Here is a 19,289-nt window from a genome sequence, read left to right as displayed (position 1 = left end):
ACTAGCAAGGGGGAGGAGCAGCCAGGTCAGCGCCCACTACTGGAGAAAGGTCTTGCAGGCTGCACCACCGTTCACTCTGAGGCTTCCAACCCGGTTTCTGAGGGCCCTGGCTAGTTACACGGGAGCCAGTCCTGCCCAGCTTGTAGCTCCATCGGTTACTTCAGAAGGACATGCACTGGGCGGGGCTGAACCCTGTCAATCCTTGGACTGTTTATCCTTCAGGCTGCCCACCTGGCCTGAAGTCATTGACCACTGCGCAGGCAGCTCTGCCATACACTGTCCACACTTGTCTCAGGGAACTTGGCCCGATCGCTGCAGCGCTTCCGGATGATTTTCCCCTGAACACTCTTCCACGGTCCATTGAAGTTCTGAGTTTGTAGAGGGAAAGATGCGGTGGGCCAGGCTTGAATAAGGGGCGTGGTCACATCGGGCGGGAGGCATTAACTCCGAACGAGGTAGATGAGAGGGAAGGTCCAAATGGAGGTGGGCGTGGTCTTATTGGTGCTGAGCTGGGCCAGGGAGAGGACAGACTTAGAGGATGAAGGGGCGTGGCTATGTGGTCGGAGACCCAGTCCTCAGCCCAGGGGATTCAAGGGAGCTTAGGGGAGGGGCCTGGGACGGGGGCGGGGCTTCGTGTCCCCTAGTCAGTCACCACAGGGAGTATCAACCCCAGGTGTCTTGTGGGCTCATTAGTCGGGTCTCACCAGCTTCTTTTCTCTGCTGTACAGTAGCCTTGTCCCTGGCCCACAGCCCCCCAGTTTCTGTGGGACACCCTCCTCCAGCCCCGCACTCTCGGGCTAGACTCTCCAACTTCCTTCGCGGCACAGCAGGTATCTCCAGCTCCATGAGCTCTCTAGGGGATCAGGTACGGAACTGGCACCAGGGCGTACTGGCCGTGGCACGCGAAGACTGGGACTGCGCGCTGTGCCTCTTCTCAGACGTCCGGGAGCCGCCGGCCAAGATTTATTTCAATATGGGCTGCGTGCACCTAATGGCTGGGGATCCCGAGGCTGCGTTACGGGTAAGCACCCTGGGACTGGTGTCTGAGACCCTCGCCCCCATCCCTGGTGGAGGCCTATAGGGGAATGCAAATGAAGACGTGATGGTGGGCAGGAATCCTTATCTTTCAATGGACACCCTAGAAAAGGATGCCCTTTCTCCACCCCATAGCTGCCTGGAAGGAGAAGAATCCCTACCCTTTTACCTCGTCGTTTACCTAGAGATTGTTACACTAATGCCCCCTCTTAGTGACTGCCTGAAGCAGGTAGGAGCTTTGTGGTTGGGAGACCCATCTCTTAGTTGTGGCCAGAATGGGGCACAGGGCACACAGCCCCATGGACCAAATGCATCAGTCCTGTACCAGGCCAATCCATCAGGGCTGAGGGAGGGACATACTTGAAGACAGGCTGAAGGCTGGATCAGAGTCAACAGACTGGGACTCTGCCTGCAGTGATGGTGGCACACACAGTCTTCCCAGTTCTGAGCATTCCTATGTCTCCCCACCTGCTCCTCAGAGTAGAACTACCCAGGGACACACACTATAGAGGAGGCAGTCAGGGTATTCCCTACTGCATGTTCATTAAAGTGACAGCTATTCCTGGGTGTGTGATAGAAACCCTCAGCTCCCCACCTCCAACTCAGCATTCACATGGCAGTGATCTACCTGGACACCATGCAGATGAGAGGCACCAGTCTCTTCTAGTATTTCTTTCTTGAAATTATTATTATTTATTTACTTACAGGTGTGTGTAAGTCAGGAGACAACTTATGGGAGTTGTTCTCTCCTTCCACCATGTGGGGGCATCTGGTGATCAAACTCAGGTCATTAGGCATGGTGGCAGTGTCTTTACTCATTGAGACATCTTGCCAGCTCTCAGCTCTGCATTGGCATCTACAATTACTTCAGAATTCCTTCTTCATTAGAAGGCTGTTATTTGCCAGGCTGTGGTGCTGGCATATGCCTTTAATCCCAGAACATAGGAGGCAGAGGCAGGTAGGTAGGTACATCTCTGTGAGTTCTAGGCCAGCCTGGTCTATAGAGCGAGTGCCAGGACAGGCTCCAAAACTACACAGAGGAACCCTGTCTTAAAAAACAAAACAAAAAGGGTTGAACCCAGGCATGGTAGTGCCTGCTTTTAATACCAGCACTAGGAAAGTAGAGGCAGGCAGATATCTGAGTTTGAGGCCAGCCTAGTCTACAAAGCAAGATCCAGGACAGCCAGGGCTATACAGAGAAACCAAGTATCCAAAAAAAAAAAAAAAAAAACTGTTCAGGAAAGGAAATGTAATGATCTGTTACCAGGTAGTTCAACAGTGAGTCATGTGTTAGGCCAATCCATGCTCACCTCCTCACACTGTACCTAGAGAGGGGCTGGAAATGCTCTGCCATAAGAACAAGAGTGGCCACTGCCTTAAGTCAATAAAGTTAATAGATGTGCAAGCCTAGGCATATCAGTTACACCCGGAAACTCCAAGAAGCAGGTGGTACAGCTGCAATAAGGAAAACTATGGGTGCAGGTGTAATGTAGTTGCACTTCAACCTGTCAGTGTGAAACTTGTAATGTTGGATGCAGTTGCAAGCAGCCACCCAGTTTCCAGGTTGATTGTGGCATGTGAAAACTTCAAGTCAGATTCAATTCAACAGTCAGTCCACCGGGCCAGTTTGGCTATCAGGAAACTACACTAGGTTTAACTGATGGCTGCTTTTCCTTCTGGACACACACATTTCTGTGTCTGGTTTATGTAGCTGTGCTGCCTACACACAGAGGACTGCATTCTGCTTCTAATAGATATCTACCGTGCTATTTTGTGTGAACTACCGAAAGAGATTTTAAAAGATTTATTGATGGCATTTTATTTATGTGAATGCTGTGTCTGCATGTTCGCCTGCACACCAGAAGAGGGCATCGGGCCCCATTAAAGATGTTGTGAGACACCATGTGCTTGCTGGGAATTGAACATAGGACCTGTGGAAGAGCAGCCCTCTCCAGCCCCTGAAAAGAGATTTTTTTTAAAGCCAAAAGTCATCATGCGTTGGGGGTGCACACCTTTAATCCCAGCCCTCGGGGCAGAGGCAGGAGGATCTCTGTGAGTTTGAGCTCAGCCTGGGCTACAGAGAGAGTTCCAGGACAGTCTCCAAAGCTACAGAGAAACAACCTGTCTCAAACACATCAACAACAAAAGCCAAGAGTCTTACCCAGTTCTATCTCCCAGAGATAACTGTTCCTGACATTTTAGAGCACTTCCTTTTAGCTCTGTGTTCACTGTGGACAAAATGAGTTTCTATGCCATAGGGATATGCCCCGAGCTTTTTTGGTGCAGCTGAGGAATCTATGCAGTGATACATTTATCCAGGCTCTAGCTTGGCACCCGCTGCAAGCAGTTCTCATCAGTTGATAGATTTCCATTGCCATTGTGGCATTGGGTTCTTGGATTACTGAGTCTGCTGTTTGACTAGCATTTTTGTCCCTAGGCATTTGACCAAGCAGTGACCAAGGACACCTGCATGGCTGTTGGCTTCTTCCAGCGGGGAGTGGCTAATTTCCTGCTGAAGAGGTGAGCACAGCAGGATCCCCTGTTCCTTATTGGATGGTTCTTTGTCTCTGCAAACCAATGCTTGTACCCACTTCCTTCCCTCTCTCCCCCATCCCCTCCAGCATGGATGAGGATGCTCTTGTTAGGCTGGGGCCCACACATCCGGTCCTGTCTCTGTCAAGATTCACAGTACTCACTCAACATCCCTGCTTTCCTCCTCGTGTCTATAGTAGTGAGAACACTGTGTTTATAGCCAATTTGCAGGTGTGAAAACAAGGGCTTATCCAAGGATGTGGATGGCCTCCCAGATTTCCAAGAGTGAGTGAGGAAGGGTATTCAGGGCTGCAGGCTCCAGACAGCCCAGGAGAACTGATTGAGAGAAGTGGAGAGTCTAGTAGAGGACAGATTCCATCCAGTGTTGGAAGCTCAGAGATTAGAGGAGGCCCCATAAGGTTGGACCCGAGAGGCAAGAAACGAGAGTCCAGGACAGTGGGAAGAGGGTTTGGAATGTAAGCAGCGGCCCCTGTCAGGCAAAGAGAGCAATGCTCCGGAGGCTAAGCGGAATTGGACAGTAAACTCCCATTAAGCATGCTGGTCTGGACTTGAGTCCCATGGAGTGCTGATTTATAGGTGACCCCTATTGCCTTCAGGCCTCCCAAAGCTGTCAAAGATAGGAGGATGGGTGGGGTACCCCAAAAACACCCATTCACAGGCTCAGCTCCTCCCTTGTAGCTATTGAGAGGCCCCCTGATGCTCGCAGGTTCCAAGAGGCCATGTCTGATTTCCAGCTGTCCCTGGCACAGCTGAGGGGCAATGCTGCCATTGACTACACACAACTGGGTCTGCACTTCAGACTGCAAGCCTGGGAGGTGAGTGGGCATTTCACGTGTGCAGAGTTCAGACACCACGCAGTGTCCCTGGGGCTTGGAGGTACTCTCTGTGGCCCCAGGGTTCTGTTGGGGGAGTTCTAAGGTTCTGCCATTGCCATGGGTTGCAATAGGGATCCTAACATGTTGGCTGAGGTCCTGGCTGGAGTCCTAGGATAAAGTCTACAGTGTTGCCAGAGTCTGTCACCTTTATGTTGGTGTTACTGTCATAGTTAGCCATATGGAATGAGATGCCCTGTCTAGCTAAAGACTTTTGGAGCTCTGAATCCCCCAGCTCCTTGATTGGAGGCTGGAGTGGCAATGGACGGAGCAGACTGCTCACATACTTTGGAGCCAGCCAGCATGGGCTCATGTGGGAGAAAGTAGAATAGAATTGAAGATCATGGCAGAGTGACAGACAGGTGTGGGGGAAGGGTGTTAGCTCAGCAGCCGAGCCACAGGAAACAGTGGGTTTCTTATGCATATACCTCCCCAGGGTGAAGGGAGAATGGGTTCCTAGCATCATAAGAGCTCACATGTCACTGGGGCTGTAGGTTGGCCTTAACCCAGTCCACTTTGCCCATTAGAATGTTCTGAATGTGGGGTTCTGAATCTCCCTGGACAGCCAATGGGAACCCTTAGACATACTCTAGACTCGGGGGTACAGGGAGCAGTTAATGGGGGGTGTCAGAGTATAGAATTAGGAGGGTATTAGCCAAGGGAATACGTTGTGAGCCACCATGTGAGAGTTGGGGATCTAACCCAAGTCCTCTGGAAAAGCAATGAGTACTCTAACCACTGAGCCAGCCATCTCACCACACAGCCCCCCTACCCCCCCCCCCAGCAGCACAAGGGGACACTGTGAAAGGGAGAGCTACTGCTGCTGTTTCAAGTAGAAAAGCCCAAAGCAAAACATGGCCCTGCCAGGAGTAAACAAGATAACAGGGAATGACCATTTGGTATCTGGCAACTGAGCCAGGCAGGCAGCCAGGAAGCAGGTGGCCTGGTCTGTACCTTTAGCTCCTATGCAGCTGAACACACAGAAGGACCTTCAGCTACTGTGACTGGGGAGTTGAGATGAGGACCAGCTTGGGGGCCTGGCCCCTGCTGTCATGTCTGCCCTTGTTCCTAGGTCCTATACAACATGGCATCAGCACAATGCCGGGCAGGGCTTTGGGCCAAGGCTGCTGACACTCTAGTGGAGGCAACTTCCAAATGGCCAGATGGGGCCCAACGTATCCTAGACACTGCCCTGGACCAAGTGCAGGTGAGGAAGGCAGGTGACAATCACACTGGTTTGGAGCCAGGTTCTGTAGCTTATGCCCTCAAGACTAACTATAGCACATGGAGAGCCCCATACTTCCTGTAGCATGTCACATATGATGGGATCCCAAGCAGCCCCTCTGCTTCAAGACTCAGAGTTCTGGCAGCTATGGCCACCCAGGTTTACATGCTCCATTCCAGAAACAGGTACCCCTGCAGCTACGGCAAGTCCCCAAGGGTGAAGTCTTCCAGCCGCCCAGGCAATACCTACAGCATCTGAAGCCCATGGATTTCCTTGGCAAGGCTAAGGTAAAGCACTAGAGGTGCTTTCTAGGTTGGGTACTCAGCTGCCAAATTGGCAGTTGTAGCCTATGTCAAGCTTACGGTGTGGTGGCTCCTATACTGGATATCCAGTGTGTTTATGAGGACAATTGGTGTGAGGCCTAGGCCACTTGAAAGCCAGACAGGTAGAAAGTGGGCACAAGACTCCCAGGGTTAGGAGTGAGGCTGTTCTCCCGGAGGCAAAACTTACCGGAAGTCAGCTTTAAAGGGGGCGGGGGGGGGGGTTGGGCTCCAGCCTTTGGATGGGAATCCTCAGTGGTGCCCCTCCCCCACTTCCACTCATCTTCCAGTTGCTCCCAGTGTCTGTATTTCTGTTTCTCCATCTTTGCTACAGACAGCAAGGTCCCAGAAGGGATGTGTGTGGCATCTCTCACCTCCAAATAGAAGAGAGGAACTCAAGCAAATAGTCACTTGCGCTGTCACAAAGACAGGCCAACTTGCAGTTGCATCGATGGTCTCTGGGCTGGCCACACACCTATGGCCATTTGCCACAGCACTTGTGCAGGACCTGCCGTACTGTATGGCCATGTGCAGCTGCCTGAGGTTCACCCTGCCTGTGAATGTTCCCTGAGGTGGACTGAGTATAGGCGGAGAAGACTTATGCACCCATCACAGTTCACTGAGACCACTGCTACAAGAGACAGAAAGATTGAAAAAGTTGCACTAAAATTGAGTTGATATTAGTAGTACATGTTTCTCTTGGTCATACTTTCTTTTTAAGCTGTAGTGATCCAGCCCTCTTGAGCTAGGTGTAGGCAGCCCACACCCTACAGATTCCAGCCACAGAGATGCTGGGAACTAGGGACCTGGAGGAGAGGACTCCATGGGGCTCTAATCCAGCTGTATCCCTGCCCTCCCTAGGTGGTGGCATCTGTCATCCCTGACCACCACAACACAGATGGCTGGCCTCAGCAGGTAGGTGCGCAGGCATGGAGCAGACCCAGGCCCATCTTTGCCTGGTTTTTCAGAACTGTGTACTGATGAGGAAAATAAGGCTTAGGCAGGCTGAGCCAAGGGCTTGAGCCACATGGTGGGAAAGCCTTGAGAATGAGGGTACCCATTCTCCTACGGATGGGATGAAACCTAGACCTTCAAAGAGTTGCCATCCACCACATTCCCACTCCCGAGGGACAGCTCTGACCTGGCAGGGATGGCTGGTCACTTCCATCCATTCACTTGTCATGAGCCAAAGAGTAAGTGTAAGCTTCTGAGAGGGCAGGCAGCCTCACTGACAACCAGGCTGGGGATACTGTAAGAGTCAGTCATAGTGACCTGACCTCAGGGGATGGGCTAGTAAGGTCAACTCACTGGCACAAACTCAGACCTACCACAGGACCAGATAGGGCTGTCAGCAGAAAGTAGGAACCTCTGTTGGACATACAGTGGTCAGATCACATGACAGTCTGGGGAAAGACATGTCGGAAGGCCTAACCAAAGCCAACCTCCTTCCTAGCTATTGCAAGCCATCAGAGCCACTTGTGCCTGGGTGAGGAGTGGTTAGACAGAACCCCTTGCTGCCAGGCTGCACTTTAGGAGAATGTTTGACATGGCCTTATTACAGGACACAGGACAGTCACCTCCACTTTAGTTCTGCCCAGTATTCAGTTCATCCCAATCCAATAGTTCAATGTCTTTAACAGCAAACTTTTACAGCTAATCTCAAAATCTCCAGGTGCTTAAACCTGCATTTACCAGCTCCTGTACTGGGCTGTAAACCTCACAAGGGCCACACATTGCTTTTCCACAGTCTCCCTTTAAAACCAGTTCACAAGCCACAGCCACCCATGAGTGCCCAACAGAGGTTAGAGGTTTTCACCTCTTCGCCAACTCAGGGCACCCGAGGCTAGGCACCTATTTAGAGTTTGTCCTGGGCTTCTCAGGGTCAATGGAGAAGTCACAAAACTGGAGTTGGGGATCAATAGAATGCCTGGGAAGTGCTCAGTGGTGCTAGGTGAAAAGTTTCTGCACCCCGATAAGCCTCTCCATCAATGCAGTAATCCAAATCAGACCAAATTACACTGAATTAGAAAAAGCCCATGTTTAATGGATATAGAGTTCCTGGATGGCCTTCCAGCCCCCCCCAGAAAGAAGATGGAAAAGAGACTGGAAAACCACGTGACCATTTTCTGGGGGCCAGTTTAAATACCCTGCGGGAGTGGTCTTTAGCTAAAGCATCATTTGGTGGGCTTTCTGAGATGCAGCAGGATTTGAAGAGAGATTGGGAGGGGGCTTAGGTGGAGCTTCCACCAGAACATCCGGGACTCTTTGGGTCTATGAATGCCAGGGGCTGGGGTGAAGCTTCCACAAGAACACCAGGCACCCTGTTCATAGACTCAGCCCTGTACCTAGGTGTGCCTAGGACTTGGGCCTACCATGCATTTAGTCCTAAACTTCCTGCTAACTGCTCGCCAGGCTCCAAGACTACATCCTTAACCACTGGCTATGCCAGGACAGAACCCAAGGAGTTGCTCCCTTGAGCCCAGACCCACCACCTCAAGACCCCTATACTCTAGGTCCCACCCCAGGACTACACCCTTGCGGGGCAGGGGGAGGAATTTTTGTAAAGGTAAAACCACATCAGGGGGTGTTAAGCAAACAGCACCATTCAGCAGTGCTCTATGAATGCAGAACTTGACAATTAGAGAATAGCCAGGTTACCAGCTTCAATGAGAACTGAATACTTCAAAGGAGGGGGGAAGGAAAGGAGGCTATGAACACATTTAATCTACTTGACTCAAGGTATAAATTAGATTTACGCAGACAGAATACAAGAGATCATGCTTGGAGCAAAACCCTCCTGAGTGTAAAGGGTGAAGTCTGAATTGTAAAATTTTTAGGAAAAGGTGAACTCTCTATTGAAACTTGGCAAAGTGGTTTGCCTGAACTGTACTTTGCAATTATCCACAACATGCCCTGTAACTTCTTGACATACCAAGTAGGCTCTCAACATCCAGTTAAACATGCTTTTAAGTGGAAGGTCATAGCCCCCTGTCACACCTGGGCACATCTGTAGGTGGGCTCCTTATGTTGATGAAGTCCAGGGTAAGTCCTCCCACCTGAAGAAAAGTTGGCATTCTATATAATAAAACACTGGTGTGCATTCAGATCTTGCATAAATAAATTTTAAACCATTTATACAAAAATTGTTCTGCATAATGTAAGAGGTAACAAAACCAACTAAACAAAACATATCCAGATGGCTGCAGATGACGTGTGTGAGGACTGACACTGTTGAGGTCCTGCTACCCCTGTCTTCCTTTGCAGAGGTTCCAGGTGGAACAGGTTGGCCATCAGTCTCCTCCATCCACTGGTAAGAGGATCGTGAACAATAGGGGTAGGGGGAGCTGCCTCAGGAGAGCTGGGACATGGACACTTGTCCCTTAAAGGAAGTTTGGGGCTGGAGACAGCTACCTGCCAGTCATTCATCTACTACAAAGTGTCTCCTTTGTGGAAAGGTGGTCCCATGAGCCGTGCTCTGTGCTATGACTTGCTGGCATCTGGACGGCATGACCAGGGCCCCTCTGAAGACTCCTCAGGATCTGGGGTAAGAGCTATCCTGCCCTTTAATCTCTCCTCACTAGCCACTTGGGGCAAGGATGGCCCTAGCTCAGATTCCGTCTTCCTCCTTTCAGCCTAGCCTCTACCCTGACCCCTTGAGTCTAAGGACCGCCTGCTTTCAAAGGCTACACAATCCTGTCTCTGTCCTGTCCTCAGGGAGCACCAGCAAAGGACCCTGAATCTTTGGTGAGTGTCACTGTGCAGTGCCACTTTACGGTGCCCCTGAAGGCCCCAAGAGACACTGACCTGTCCAGTCTCCGATCATTGCTGGCTCAAGCCCTCCTTCACCAGGCACATATGGGGCAGCTCAGGTGAGTCAAAAGCTGCGAGGGAGGGGACCCAGGAGAAAAGGGTGGATCCGAGCTACAAGGAAGTGACGGCTGTCCTAGGTTTTCAGGCCTAAGAAGGGACCAAAGCTAAGGCCTTCTTAGCTCTATGCCTAGATCCTATGCAGCCACTGGAAGTAAGGGCCAGGACTGGAGAGCGACACCAGGCACTCCCCCACATACTGTAGCCCAAACTCCCTTTGCAGTTACCAAGTGCCAGGAGAGGAGAGGTTCTGGGTCCCTATCCCCACAGAGGAATCACTGCAGGGTGTCTGGAGGAATGTGACCATGGGCCCAAGAGGGTTGCAGCTCCAGTGCCGGGTGAGCAGAGGGTGAGGGGGTGAGGGGGAGGTGGGGTGGGGCTGTGATGCCTACTGTTGGCAGCCCAGGCAGGTGGAGGGGAAGCCCCTCTCTTGTGCCACCCCTGAAGCCCACTTTTCTGCCACAGGGGGTCTGGGGCCGACCAGTCCTGTACCAGGTGCTTGCTCAACATGATTACTCAGCCCAAAGGCCTGAGGATTTGGGCTTCCACCAAGGGGACACAGTGGATGTTCTGTGTGAAGGTAGACCCAGACTGCCCTTCCCCAACACTGCTGGCTTGCCCAGGCCTGGTGGGGGCTTCATTCTCTAGGGCTCGGTCTTTGCTGTAAGTAGGCACACCATCCAACATGTCTCCACAGTGGACGAAGCATGGCTGGAGGGACACCGAGATGGCTGCATCGGCATTTTTCCCAAGTGCTTTGTGGTCCCAGTGGGGCCTATGAGGAAGCCCTACCCATTCCAGGACTCAAGCTAGGAGACCAGCACTAGCAATACATGTTGTGATAAGAGCAGTTTTAATTTAAACAAACAAAAACCTATTCCCCTCATCCCTATGTGTTCTACCTTCTGGGACTGAGATAAAGGGGATCCAACCACAAGTTTTTGGGAGAGGGAAGCTGGGTTGGCCCACAGATCTGGATTCTGGCTGTCTGGTCCAGTCTGGTTATAGCGAATAAGCAGGGGTCTCTGCTGCGCTGGCCACAGCCTTTGGAGGTAGCCCTAGTCCCACAGCTGCCCCTCCCAGACCCCTTCCTGGTCCATTCCTTGGAAGATTACAGACCCCATAGCCAGTGTCACCCTGAGGGCAGAGGGGAGCCAGTATTGTCAGGAATTGGTCCTCCTGGTCTGCTCGATGGACTGGACCCCTTAATAGTCTGGGGTTCATGAAGGCAGGCATCCAGGATGTGTCTTGTGTGCTAAAGGCTTCCTTTGCTAAGGGCAGTTGATGGTGGCTCACAAGGTAGACAGTGCAAACATTTATGTTGTTGCTGCTGAATCCCAGCACTTGAATCGCTTCAGGTGCATTGCATCTGCGATCTGTTTCAGCTTGGTTTTATCTAGTCCTGGGTCCAGAAGAGCTGGACTGCAGCAGCTCCTAGAATGGCCACAAGGGTCAGCACTGCAAACACTACTCCAGCCATCCAGATGCTGTAGCTCTGCGCCCGCCACTGGCTCAGTGGCTCAGCTGGAATCATGCCTGTAAGGTTTAGCATGTAGCCCAGTGTCCAGCCAATGTCCATGCCACCTGCCTGTGAGACACATGCTGTTCAGGGCTGCTGGATGGCTGTCGTAGGCCCCATCCCATTCTCACCCTGAATCAGACATGCTGGCAATCACCTGCTTCTGGAACTGGATGTTGGGCCAAGTCTCCTCGCTGAATTTGTAGCCCTCCAGCAGCAACACCAGGATGTACAGGCCTGAGGCACAATAGTCCTGTAGCCAGCGTTCTTGCCCGGGGTAGCTGGCTTCCACCTTGAGTTCCAGAAGCCAATGAAAAAGTGAGGCCCCAAGGCTAGGGCACTCCCCTCCTAGCCATAGTGGGATCTCCATACATCCAAACAGTTTCCAGACATCGGGAAAGCGTTAAATGTTTTCAAAAGCCCTAAGTCCCTGTGGAGACTATCCTCCAGCTAGGAGTGGGTGGGGCCACCAACGTCATGACAACCAGAAGCTGATCCTGACAGGGCCCTGGAGACCTTTCTACCCAAAGCAAGCCACTCTCCCTACCACGGTGTTTTCCTCCCCAGTCCTGGCTTTACCACAAATCTCTGTCCAGCAAACCCAGTAAGAAGAGTCCAGAAGCCCTGCTTGCCATGGTGAGGTATACAGAGGGGGTGAGGGCTGGCATTCAGAGTCACTTACCAGTTTCCAAGGTTTCTGACAGAACTTCCAGACAGTGTCATTGACAATGTTCAGTGGCTGCCTGGAGGTGAGGTTCAGGAAGTGGAAAGTGTAGTAAAAGTTGGAAAATGCCTGGGGGAAGTAGAGAATGCTGCGGCAGTCCACACTTTAGACAAGTATTCTCTCCAGTTTCAGAATCCCCAGGAGCCACCCGAGGTACCTCCTGTTCCAAACTGTCCTTGGAGCCCCTGTGGTCCCAAGGGCACCTGGGGCGCCCCGGAAGGCAGCCAGAGCTTGTGGGCGGTGCTTACATAGAACTGACCGCGCACAGGAGGCTGGTAGACACCATTGAAAGCACAGTCTTCTTGGCCCTTACAGCTGGAGAAATTGAAGAGACGTTGGAGGGCTGCCACACAGGCCCCAGGGTTGCCTGTCCCTTCAACTGTGATGTTCTGGGTGAGGTTCAGGGAATCTGTAGTGTGGACACAGGGTGACTCGTACAGTGGAGCCAGTGGCAGTGTGGCCTGGTAGCCGCTATGGTAGCATGGGTGTCTGACCAGGGCTACTGGGCTTCTCTGCAGAGAGAGGAAAGGGCATGAACTCTAAGCCCTGCTACTCTACACCATGCCTCCCCACATCTCTGCCCTTCAAACACCAGCCTAACCTGTGCCAGCTCTGCTAGGAGCCTCCTTAGGACCTGGTCTCGCCCAAAGCACAGGTAGCTGTGAGTATAGATGCTGTAGTTGGCACCGTACAGGCGGAAGGTAGCCTGGGTGCTCTGGTCCAAGATGGGGCCTTGAGGCACGAAGCTGATCTGGGTGGAGGCCCCACCCAGGTCCAGAGCACCAACCAGCATCTTCTCTTCAGGCAGGATCCACTGTCCAGAGGAATACTGATCACAGATGAAATGCTTAGATCTGGGCAGCCACACTGGCCCTAGATTCTGGCCAGCCAGCCCCAGGCACTGACCTCTCAGACCAACCCCTTACCCTTGGGCTGCCCCTGCACCTTGAGGAGCATTCCCAGGACATAGTTGATAGTGATCCAACCAAAGGCACCTTCATCCTTCCCAGTCAGGATCTTGGCACCCCAAAAATCCACAGGAGAATTGCTTAGTGTCTGGGAGACTGCAGCTAGGATGTCACTTGCCTGAGAGCTGTTTTTCTGGCTGGGTAGAGAGGGCCATGCTGGAGGAAAGCCTTACGCCAACCTCCACTGTGCCTCAGCCCAGGGCATTCATTCAAGCCCGGCTTTCTGGAGGGACCCTGACAGATGCAGCTTGTTACTGTCTCACCTGAGCAGCCTCATTCCTGCCGTGGCCCCCAAGAATGTGGGCGTCTCTTGATGTTGGGTTTGTGGGATCAATGCTAGTGCCTTCTCCAGGCAGCTCTTCAGGCTTTTCCCAGCCTGTGTTGGGTCAGAAATGTAGGAAGAGATCCCAGGTCCTGAAATACAGTACCCTAGGAAAAGGCTCCAGGTCTGAAGGTTGGGACTCAGTGGTGACCACCAAAGATACGACACACCCTAATATTTAGAACCTGTGGATGTGACCATTTTTGGAAGAAGGAAGTTCCCAGGTTAAGGATTTTTGAATGGGACACAAAGGTGCTTGCCTATCATCTTAATACTCAGGAGGCTGAGGCAGGGGCATGGAGGGCTCAAGGTCAGTCTGGGCTACACAGCAAGACTCTGTCTCAAATAACAACAGAGGGCATGCATAGATAAGGCTAGTTTGGTTGCAGAATGGCCCCCAATCTAGTGACTACAACCCTTACATGGAAAGGTAGGAAACCCCATGTTTCTCCCACTTCTGGCCTTCTGGAGAGTGTGCCTCTGCCACCCCTGGGCCTCTCAGGCTTTTGATCTCTAGAAATGAGAGGAACACCAGGAAATGAACTCGGGCCCAGCCCTTGGAGGCTCCTGTCATCAGTGTGGTGTGGTACTTAGATGGGAAACTTAAGGAAACCAGAGAAGCAGATGTGGGATCAGATAGGGAGGTATTAGCTGCAGGGCCTGGGGAGGTATGGTGTCTGAGGTCTGTGTGTATATTCTCATCAGAACCAGCCCAGCTGTGTGACCCTGCCCCTCACTTCACCACTGTACGCCCTTGTCCATTAGGTTGGTGTGCTTTCCTGAGGACTAGAAATGTAGTTTCCACCTGTCACCAAATGGTCTCTCACACCGAGCCTCATGTCATTTGCCTGGGAGCCCAAGCCAGGTCGCAATGACCTGCCATGGGACTGCCCACTGACCTTCTATCTGGCAAGTCAGGGCCTGGCTGACCACTCCTGTGTCCTTCTCCTTGTTTGCTGGCCACTGGTACACAAACAGGGATGTGTGGGAGGAGCCGGCATCAAACACAATCCCAAACTAAGGACAACATTGGGATCAGAAAGGTGTGGAGGCCAACATCCTGGCCACCCTGCCCAACATCCTTGTCCCGCCTCTGAAGCAAACCTTGGTGTCCGCAGGCAGGAAGACATTGGTTGCCTTCACCAGGATAAGGATGAGCATGGTGAGGCCTGAAGCTGCTGCAATTCCCAAGAGGGCCATGAAGACCCGTTCCTTCAAGGAGAGTCCCATGGCAGGAGGGGTGGGCTGCAAGGATAACGTGGACAGCACTCAGACTTCACCCTGTTGTTCCAACCCCAGCTTTTTAGAGGAAGGATCTTAATATGTCCTAACTGACGGATGTTGCCAAATCTGGGACTCAGACAATCTCCCTTGTTTAGGTCAGTAGCCAGGACTGTCACAGTAAAAGAGGCCAAGATCAGGGTCCAGAGTCCAGCTGGGCAGACCCAATATTGTCACAATGCCTGGGGGCCAGTACACGAGGGCACAGCCTGGTGGAGCCAGGAGAGCCATTTCTGATGCCACTATCAACGGCTAAATGGGGCCCCATGTGAACCCCTAGACAGGCCTTGCGGAAACTCCCTCGCCTTCTAGGCCCCTGCTGTCTTGACTCCCCATAAGGAGCCTGAACTGAGCTGGAATGAACTCAGGGCTTCATACCAAGGACTCCCAGTGCAGGACTTCTCTCTGGGAGTCCAGGGGCCAGGTGCGGGCCCTTCACGAGGTCAGCTAGTATTCTATGCTTCTTAACAACGGCATCTGTTTCTTTTAGAAATCCTAAACTTGGGTTTCTCTGATAGGGATCTGAAAGATTTTAGCTGACCCTGAATGAACCTGGGCAGCTCACCAAGGCTGACCAAGGAATGCCATTATCCTTGGTACCCAGGGACAGCTACACTCTTTTCTATCCTAGAGCCCAGCAGGGATTCTGAGTCCTCACCCACTCCAGCCCACCAATGTGCAGAGTCCCTAGGCAACTCCCAGTCAACCCTGCTTCAAGGCAAGCCTCATAATGGATCACTGGACTGGTCAAAGCCAGAGTGTTCCCTGAGCCTCCAACAGTTTGAAATTCTGTCCTTTGTATCCTGTGGCGTATACTCCTAGAATGAAGACACTCCCAGCATTTCATGAGTGACAAACAGAGGTTAGGACCCCGGGAACAGACTAAGTGAAGCACGTGCCTCTGAGGGAAGTGAGACTGAGAAGGAAAGGACAAATGACCTAACCAGCACCCAAGCCACAGTGACAAATAGATCACAGGCAGGAACCAAGAAGACGCAGACCTCACCTCAGAGAATGTAGCTCCTGAGGCTAAAAAGAGGACAAGACACATCCCTCACCCAGGACAGGCAGTCCCCTCCCAGAGCCAGTCCACAGACCAGAACAGCCCCTTGGTCCCTCACCTGAGCCAGAAGCCAACCTTCCAGAGTAGCTGGAGGAAGTTATGTTCTGGGTGCAACCGACCTGCGAACCTGCTGTCCTCCACACCCTGTCTCCACCCACTTGAACCTGGGGCTGTGGTGGGAGGGGCAGGTCTGTTCTCTATCTCTTGCTCAGGGTCTGCCTTCTACTAGTTTTATTCTGTATCAACCCTGGGTTACATCTTGCTCCTGGGAAGGGAGAGAGGGCAGTGCTCCAAGTGCTCAGGGTGAACTTTAGAACTGTCCTGGGAATGACAGAGAAGGACCCCCCCCCCATTACTGTGGACCTTGCCCTCTGACCTACTCATTTGGGCCAGGCCAGAGCGGAGTCAGGTAACAGGTGCCTGAGAATCCAGGGCTAGAAGGCTGGGTGCTACAAACCTGCAAAAGTAGGAGAGGCAGATGAAGCCATTTAGACCTGTTGGGTTTTTTAAAAACATAAGGTACAGGGCCTGGACATGGCACAGTTGGTACAATAATTTACCTAGCATGTACAAAGCCCTGTGTTCAAGCCCCAGCACCACATGAAGCCACAGGTGCATAGTGACAACCCTAGCACTCAGGAAGCAGAAAGATCAGAAGTTTAAGGTCACCCTCTGAGTTCAAAGCCAGCTTGGGTCACACGAGACCTTGCCTCAAAAAATGAAAAAAAAAAAAAAAATGGGGCTAAAGAGATGGCTCAGTGGGTAAAGTGCTTGCTGTGCAAGCAGGAGGAGCCGAGATCAGAGGCATAGCCCATACATAAAAGCGGGTGTGGTGGCACATGTCTGTAATCCAGCACTTCCGACAGGGTCAAGGCAGAAGCAAATGAATCTCCAGAGAAACCCGGTCTCAGCTAGACAGACAGGCAGGCAGGCAGGCAGGCAGACAGACAGAAGATGGTGTCCTAGTTAGGACTTCTATGGCTGTGATAAAACCTTGTGACCAAAGCAACTTGGGGAGGAAAGGGCTTATTTTGCTTACACTTCCAGGTAATAGTTCATCACTGAGGGAAGTCAGGGCAGGAACTCAAGCAGGACAGGAACCTGGAGACAGGAGCTGAGGCAGAGGCCATGGAGGATGCTGCTTACTGACTTGCTCAGCTTGCTTTCTTATACAGCCCAGGATCACCAGCCCAGGGGTGACACTGCCCACAGTGAACAGGCCTCCCACATCAATCATTAATCAAGAAAATGCAAAGGCCAGTCCGGTAGCGGCATTTTCTGAGTTGAGATTCCCTCTTCCAAAATTATTCTAACCTGTGTCAAACTGACAGAACAACTAGCCAGGACAATTAACCTTGTCATCTTGAGATACACATAACTGTTAAATACTTTCCTTTCTTGTTCATCCCATAATCTCCTGTTAATAATATCACAGTATAAAACATTTCAACTTTTAAAAGCCCCACAGTCTTTAAAAATTCAAACATTTTAAAAGTTCAGTCTTGTAGTAGGATTTTTCTTTGGGTCACCAGCTCACAAATAACAACCCAGAGATTTATTATTAATTATAAAAGCTCGGCTTTAGCTTAGGTTTGTTCCTAACTAGTTCTTAGAATTTACGTTAATCCGTACTTTTTTTTGTTTATTCAAATTTATTTTATTTAGTTATTTATTTATTTTTATAACCAAGTCCATTTAAATGAAAACAAACATTTATAGACAATATTTGGGAATGTGGGCGTCATTCTTTCCAAACTACTTCCTGCTGGTAAGGGGCGCTGTCATGGGGGATTCTAAGAAGATGCAGAAATCCTGGCTGTAGTCTGCAAGGCTGCTTTGTCCAGCTGTTTTGAATGTAGGATCACTTTGTACTCTGTTTCAGGAGGTCTGGCTTGATCAAACCACATTAGTCTGGAAGGAATCCACAGCTTTTCATTTTCTGTGGAAACAAAAATAGAAATCTAATCCGTACTTTTTAATCTACATTCTTTCACAAAGTTAGTTACCTCATCTCTGTAGTGTCCATCCTGTTTCCTGTGCATCTTCTTCCCAGAGTCCTTTCTGTCCCCAGAAGTCCCACTTAACCTCTTCCTGCCTAGCTATTGGGCATTCGGCTCTTTATTAAATCAATCAGTGGGTACCTTGGCAAAGGCACATCTTTACAGTGTACACAAATAGGTACTTGTAGGTAACAGTCCAATGCTGAGGAAAGTCAGGGTAGAACCTGATGCAGAGGTCATGGAGGGATGCTGCTTACCAGCTGGCTGCTCGTGGCTTGCTCATGCCTTCTCATGCCATCCAGGGGTGGCCCTGCCCACAGTGAGCTGATCCCTCCTGCATCAATCATCAGTCACAAAAGTGCAGGGCAGGCTCTACCACAGGCTGATCTAGTGGGGACATTGCTATTTTTATCTAAGTTGTTCCATTTACCAATAAACTGGGGAGTCACATGTTGGAATGAAAATCTGCTAGATCAGAGAAGCAACCAGATGATCTTCCTTTTTGGCTGGAGACTCAGCAAGAGAGCATCTCTCCATCTATCCCAAACAAAAATGGCCTGACAATCTCTAATTGCTTCCTTACTGCTTCCTGTGGATCTCTCTATTCATCTTTCCAAGTCCTTTGTGCTCTCTATGGCTAATTCTTATCAACTAGTTGCTGGCTCGCTAAGGTTAATCTTATTAATACAGTCTCAGAATTTCACAGTGTGACCAAATATCCCAAAACAGGACATTTTCTCAGTTGAGACTCCTTCTTCCAAAATGACTCTATCCTGTATCAAGTTGACATAAAACTAGCCACCAAAGACAGACAGACAGACACAGGATAGAAAGCATTAGAAGCAGAAATACCCAGTATCTATTTCTAACCAATGCATACCCACACATAAATACAAACACAAACCATACATAAAATAAAAAATGAAATTTAAAAGGTACAAATCGCCTCACTTCTATGTAGTATGGAGTCCGTTACAACTATTGCCAGGGTCTCCCATGCCGCCCTGCCTCCCCAGTCTGCCTCATGCATGCTGCACAAGGTTCCTTTCTGTCTGCCCCCATGTGCTCTCTGTGAAGAGGGACTTCAGTTTGCTGTCCGGTGGAAGGGGACTGACTGAAGCTGCTGTAAATATCCTTGCAAGAGGATTCTTGAAGACTTCAGCTTCATTTATTCAAGGGCACATAAAGCCAAGCTTGCTGGCACACACCTGTAATCCTAGTGCTCCAGAGGTAGAGGCAGGCAAATCTCTGAGTTCCAGGACAGCCTGGGCTAAAAAAAAAAAAAAAAAAAAAACCCAGGAAAGGGATACTGGCATGCTTGGAAAAATCTGTTCAACCTGGTGTAAAATCATTCACCACAGGACACAGGAGACCCAATTTTTAAAACCTGTATCCATTTTCACTTCGGTCCAAGCTGATGCAAGGCATCAGTGTGAATATTAATGGCATTTTCATTTGGATTGAGATTTGAACATCTTCATGGGTCCTCTTACATGTATTTATCACAACCCTTACTTTAACACTCAGTTTAGAGGACCTT

The 19,289-nt window shown here is 50.7% G+C and overlaps 2 protein-coding genes across 2 annotated transcripts; one reads left to right on the top strand and one right to left on the bottom strand.

The window, feature by feature from the left end:
- Positions 1-810: 810 nt before the first annotated feature.
- Positions 811-10,758, top strand: Noxa1 (NADPH oxidase activator 1). The gene is given in 13 exon segments (XM_051184786.1): positions 811-1,021; positions 3,473-3,555; positions 4,295-4,403; positions 5,533-5,667; positions 5,865-5,972; positions 6,867-6,920; positions 9,270-9,315; positions 9,461-9,549; positions 9,720-9,874; positions 10,096-10,210; positions 10,338-10,452; positions 10,570-10,638; positions 10,641-10,758. Coding segments are annotated over 13 exon segments (1,314 nt in total). The 5' UTR covers positions 811-844; the 3' UTR covers positions 10,700-10,758.
- A 22-nt stretch (positions 10,759-10,780) lies between these two features.
- Entpd8 (ectonucleoside triphosphate diphosphohydrolase 8) lies at positions 10,781-15,864 on the bottom strand. Its single transcript, XM_051184785.1, has 10 exons — positions 15,808-15,864; positions 14,510-14,650; positions 14,305-14,422; positions 13,347-13,497; positions 13,061-13,220; positions 12,717-12,944; positions 12,364-12,627; positions 12,074-12,184; positions 11,549-11,683; positions 10,781-11,460 (listed from the first exon to the last, which is right to left on the bottom strand). The coding sequence occupies exons 2-10, from the start codon at positions 14,633-14,635 to the stop codon at positions 11,269-11,271; spliced, it is 1,485 nt and encodes a 494-aa protein (XP_051040742.1). The 5' UTR covers positions 14,636-14,650; positions 15,808-15,864; the 3' UTR covers positions 10,781-11,268.
- Positions 15,865-19,289: the final 3,425 nt, after the last annotated feature.

Source organism: Phodopus roborovskii, unplaced genomic scaffold (assembly GCF_943737965.1).
Source record: "Phodopus roborovskii unplaced genomic scaffold, PHOROB, whole genome shotgun sequence".
NCBI classification, from domain to species: Eukaryota; Metazoa; Chordata; class Mammalia; order Rodentia; family Cricetidae; genus Phodopus; species Phodopus roborovskii.
This window is presented reverse-complemented; position numbering and strand designations above follow the sequence as displayed.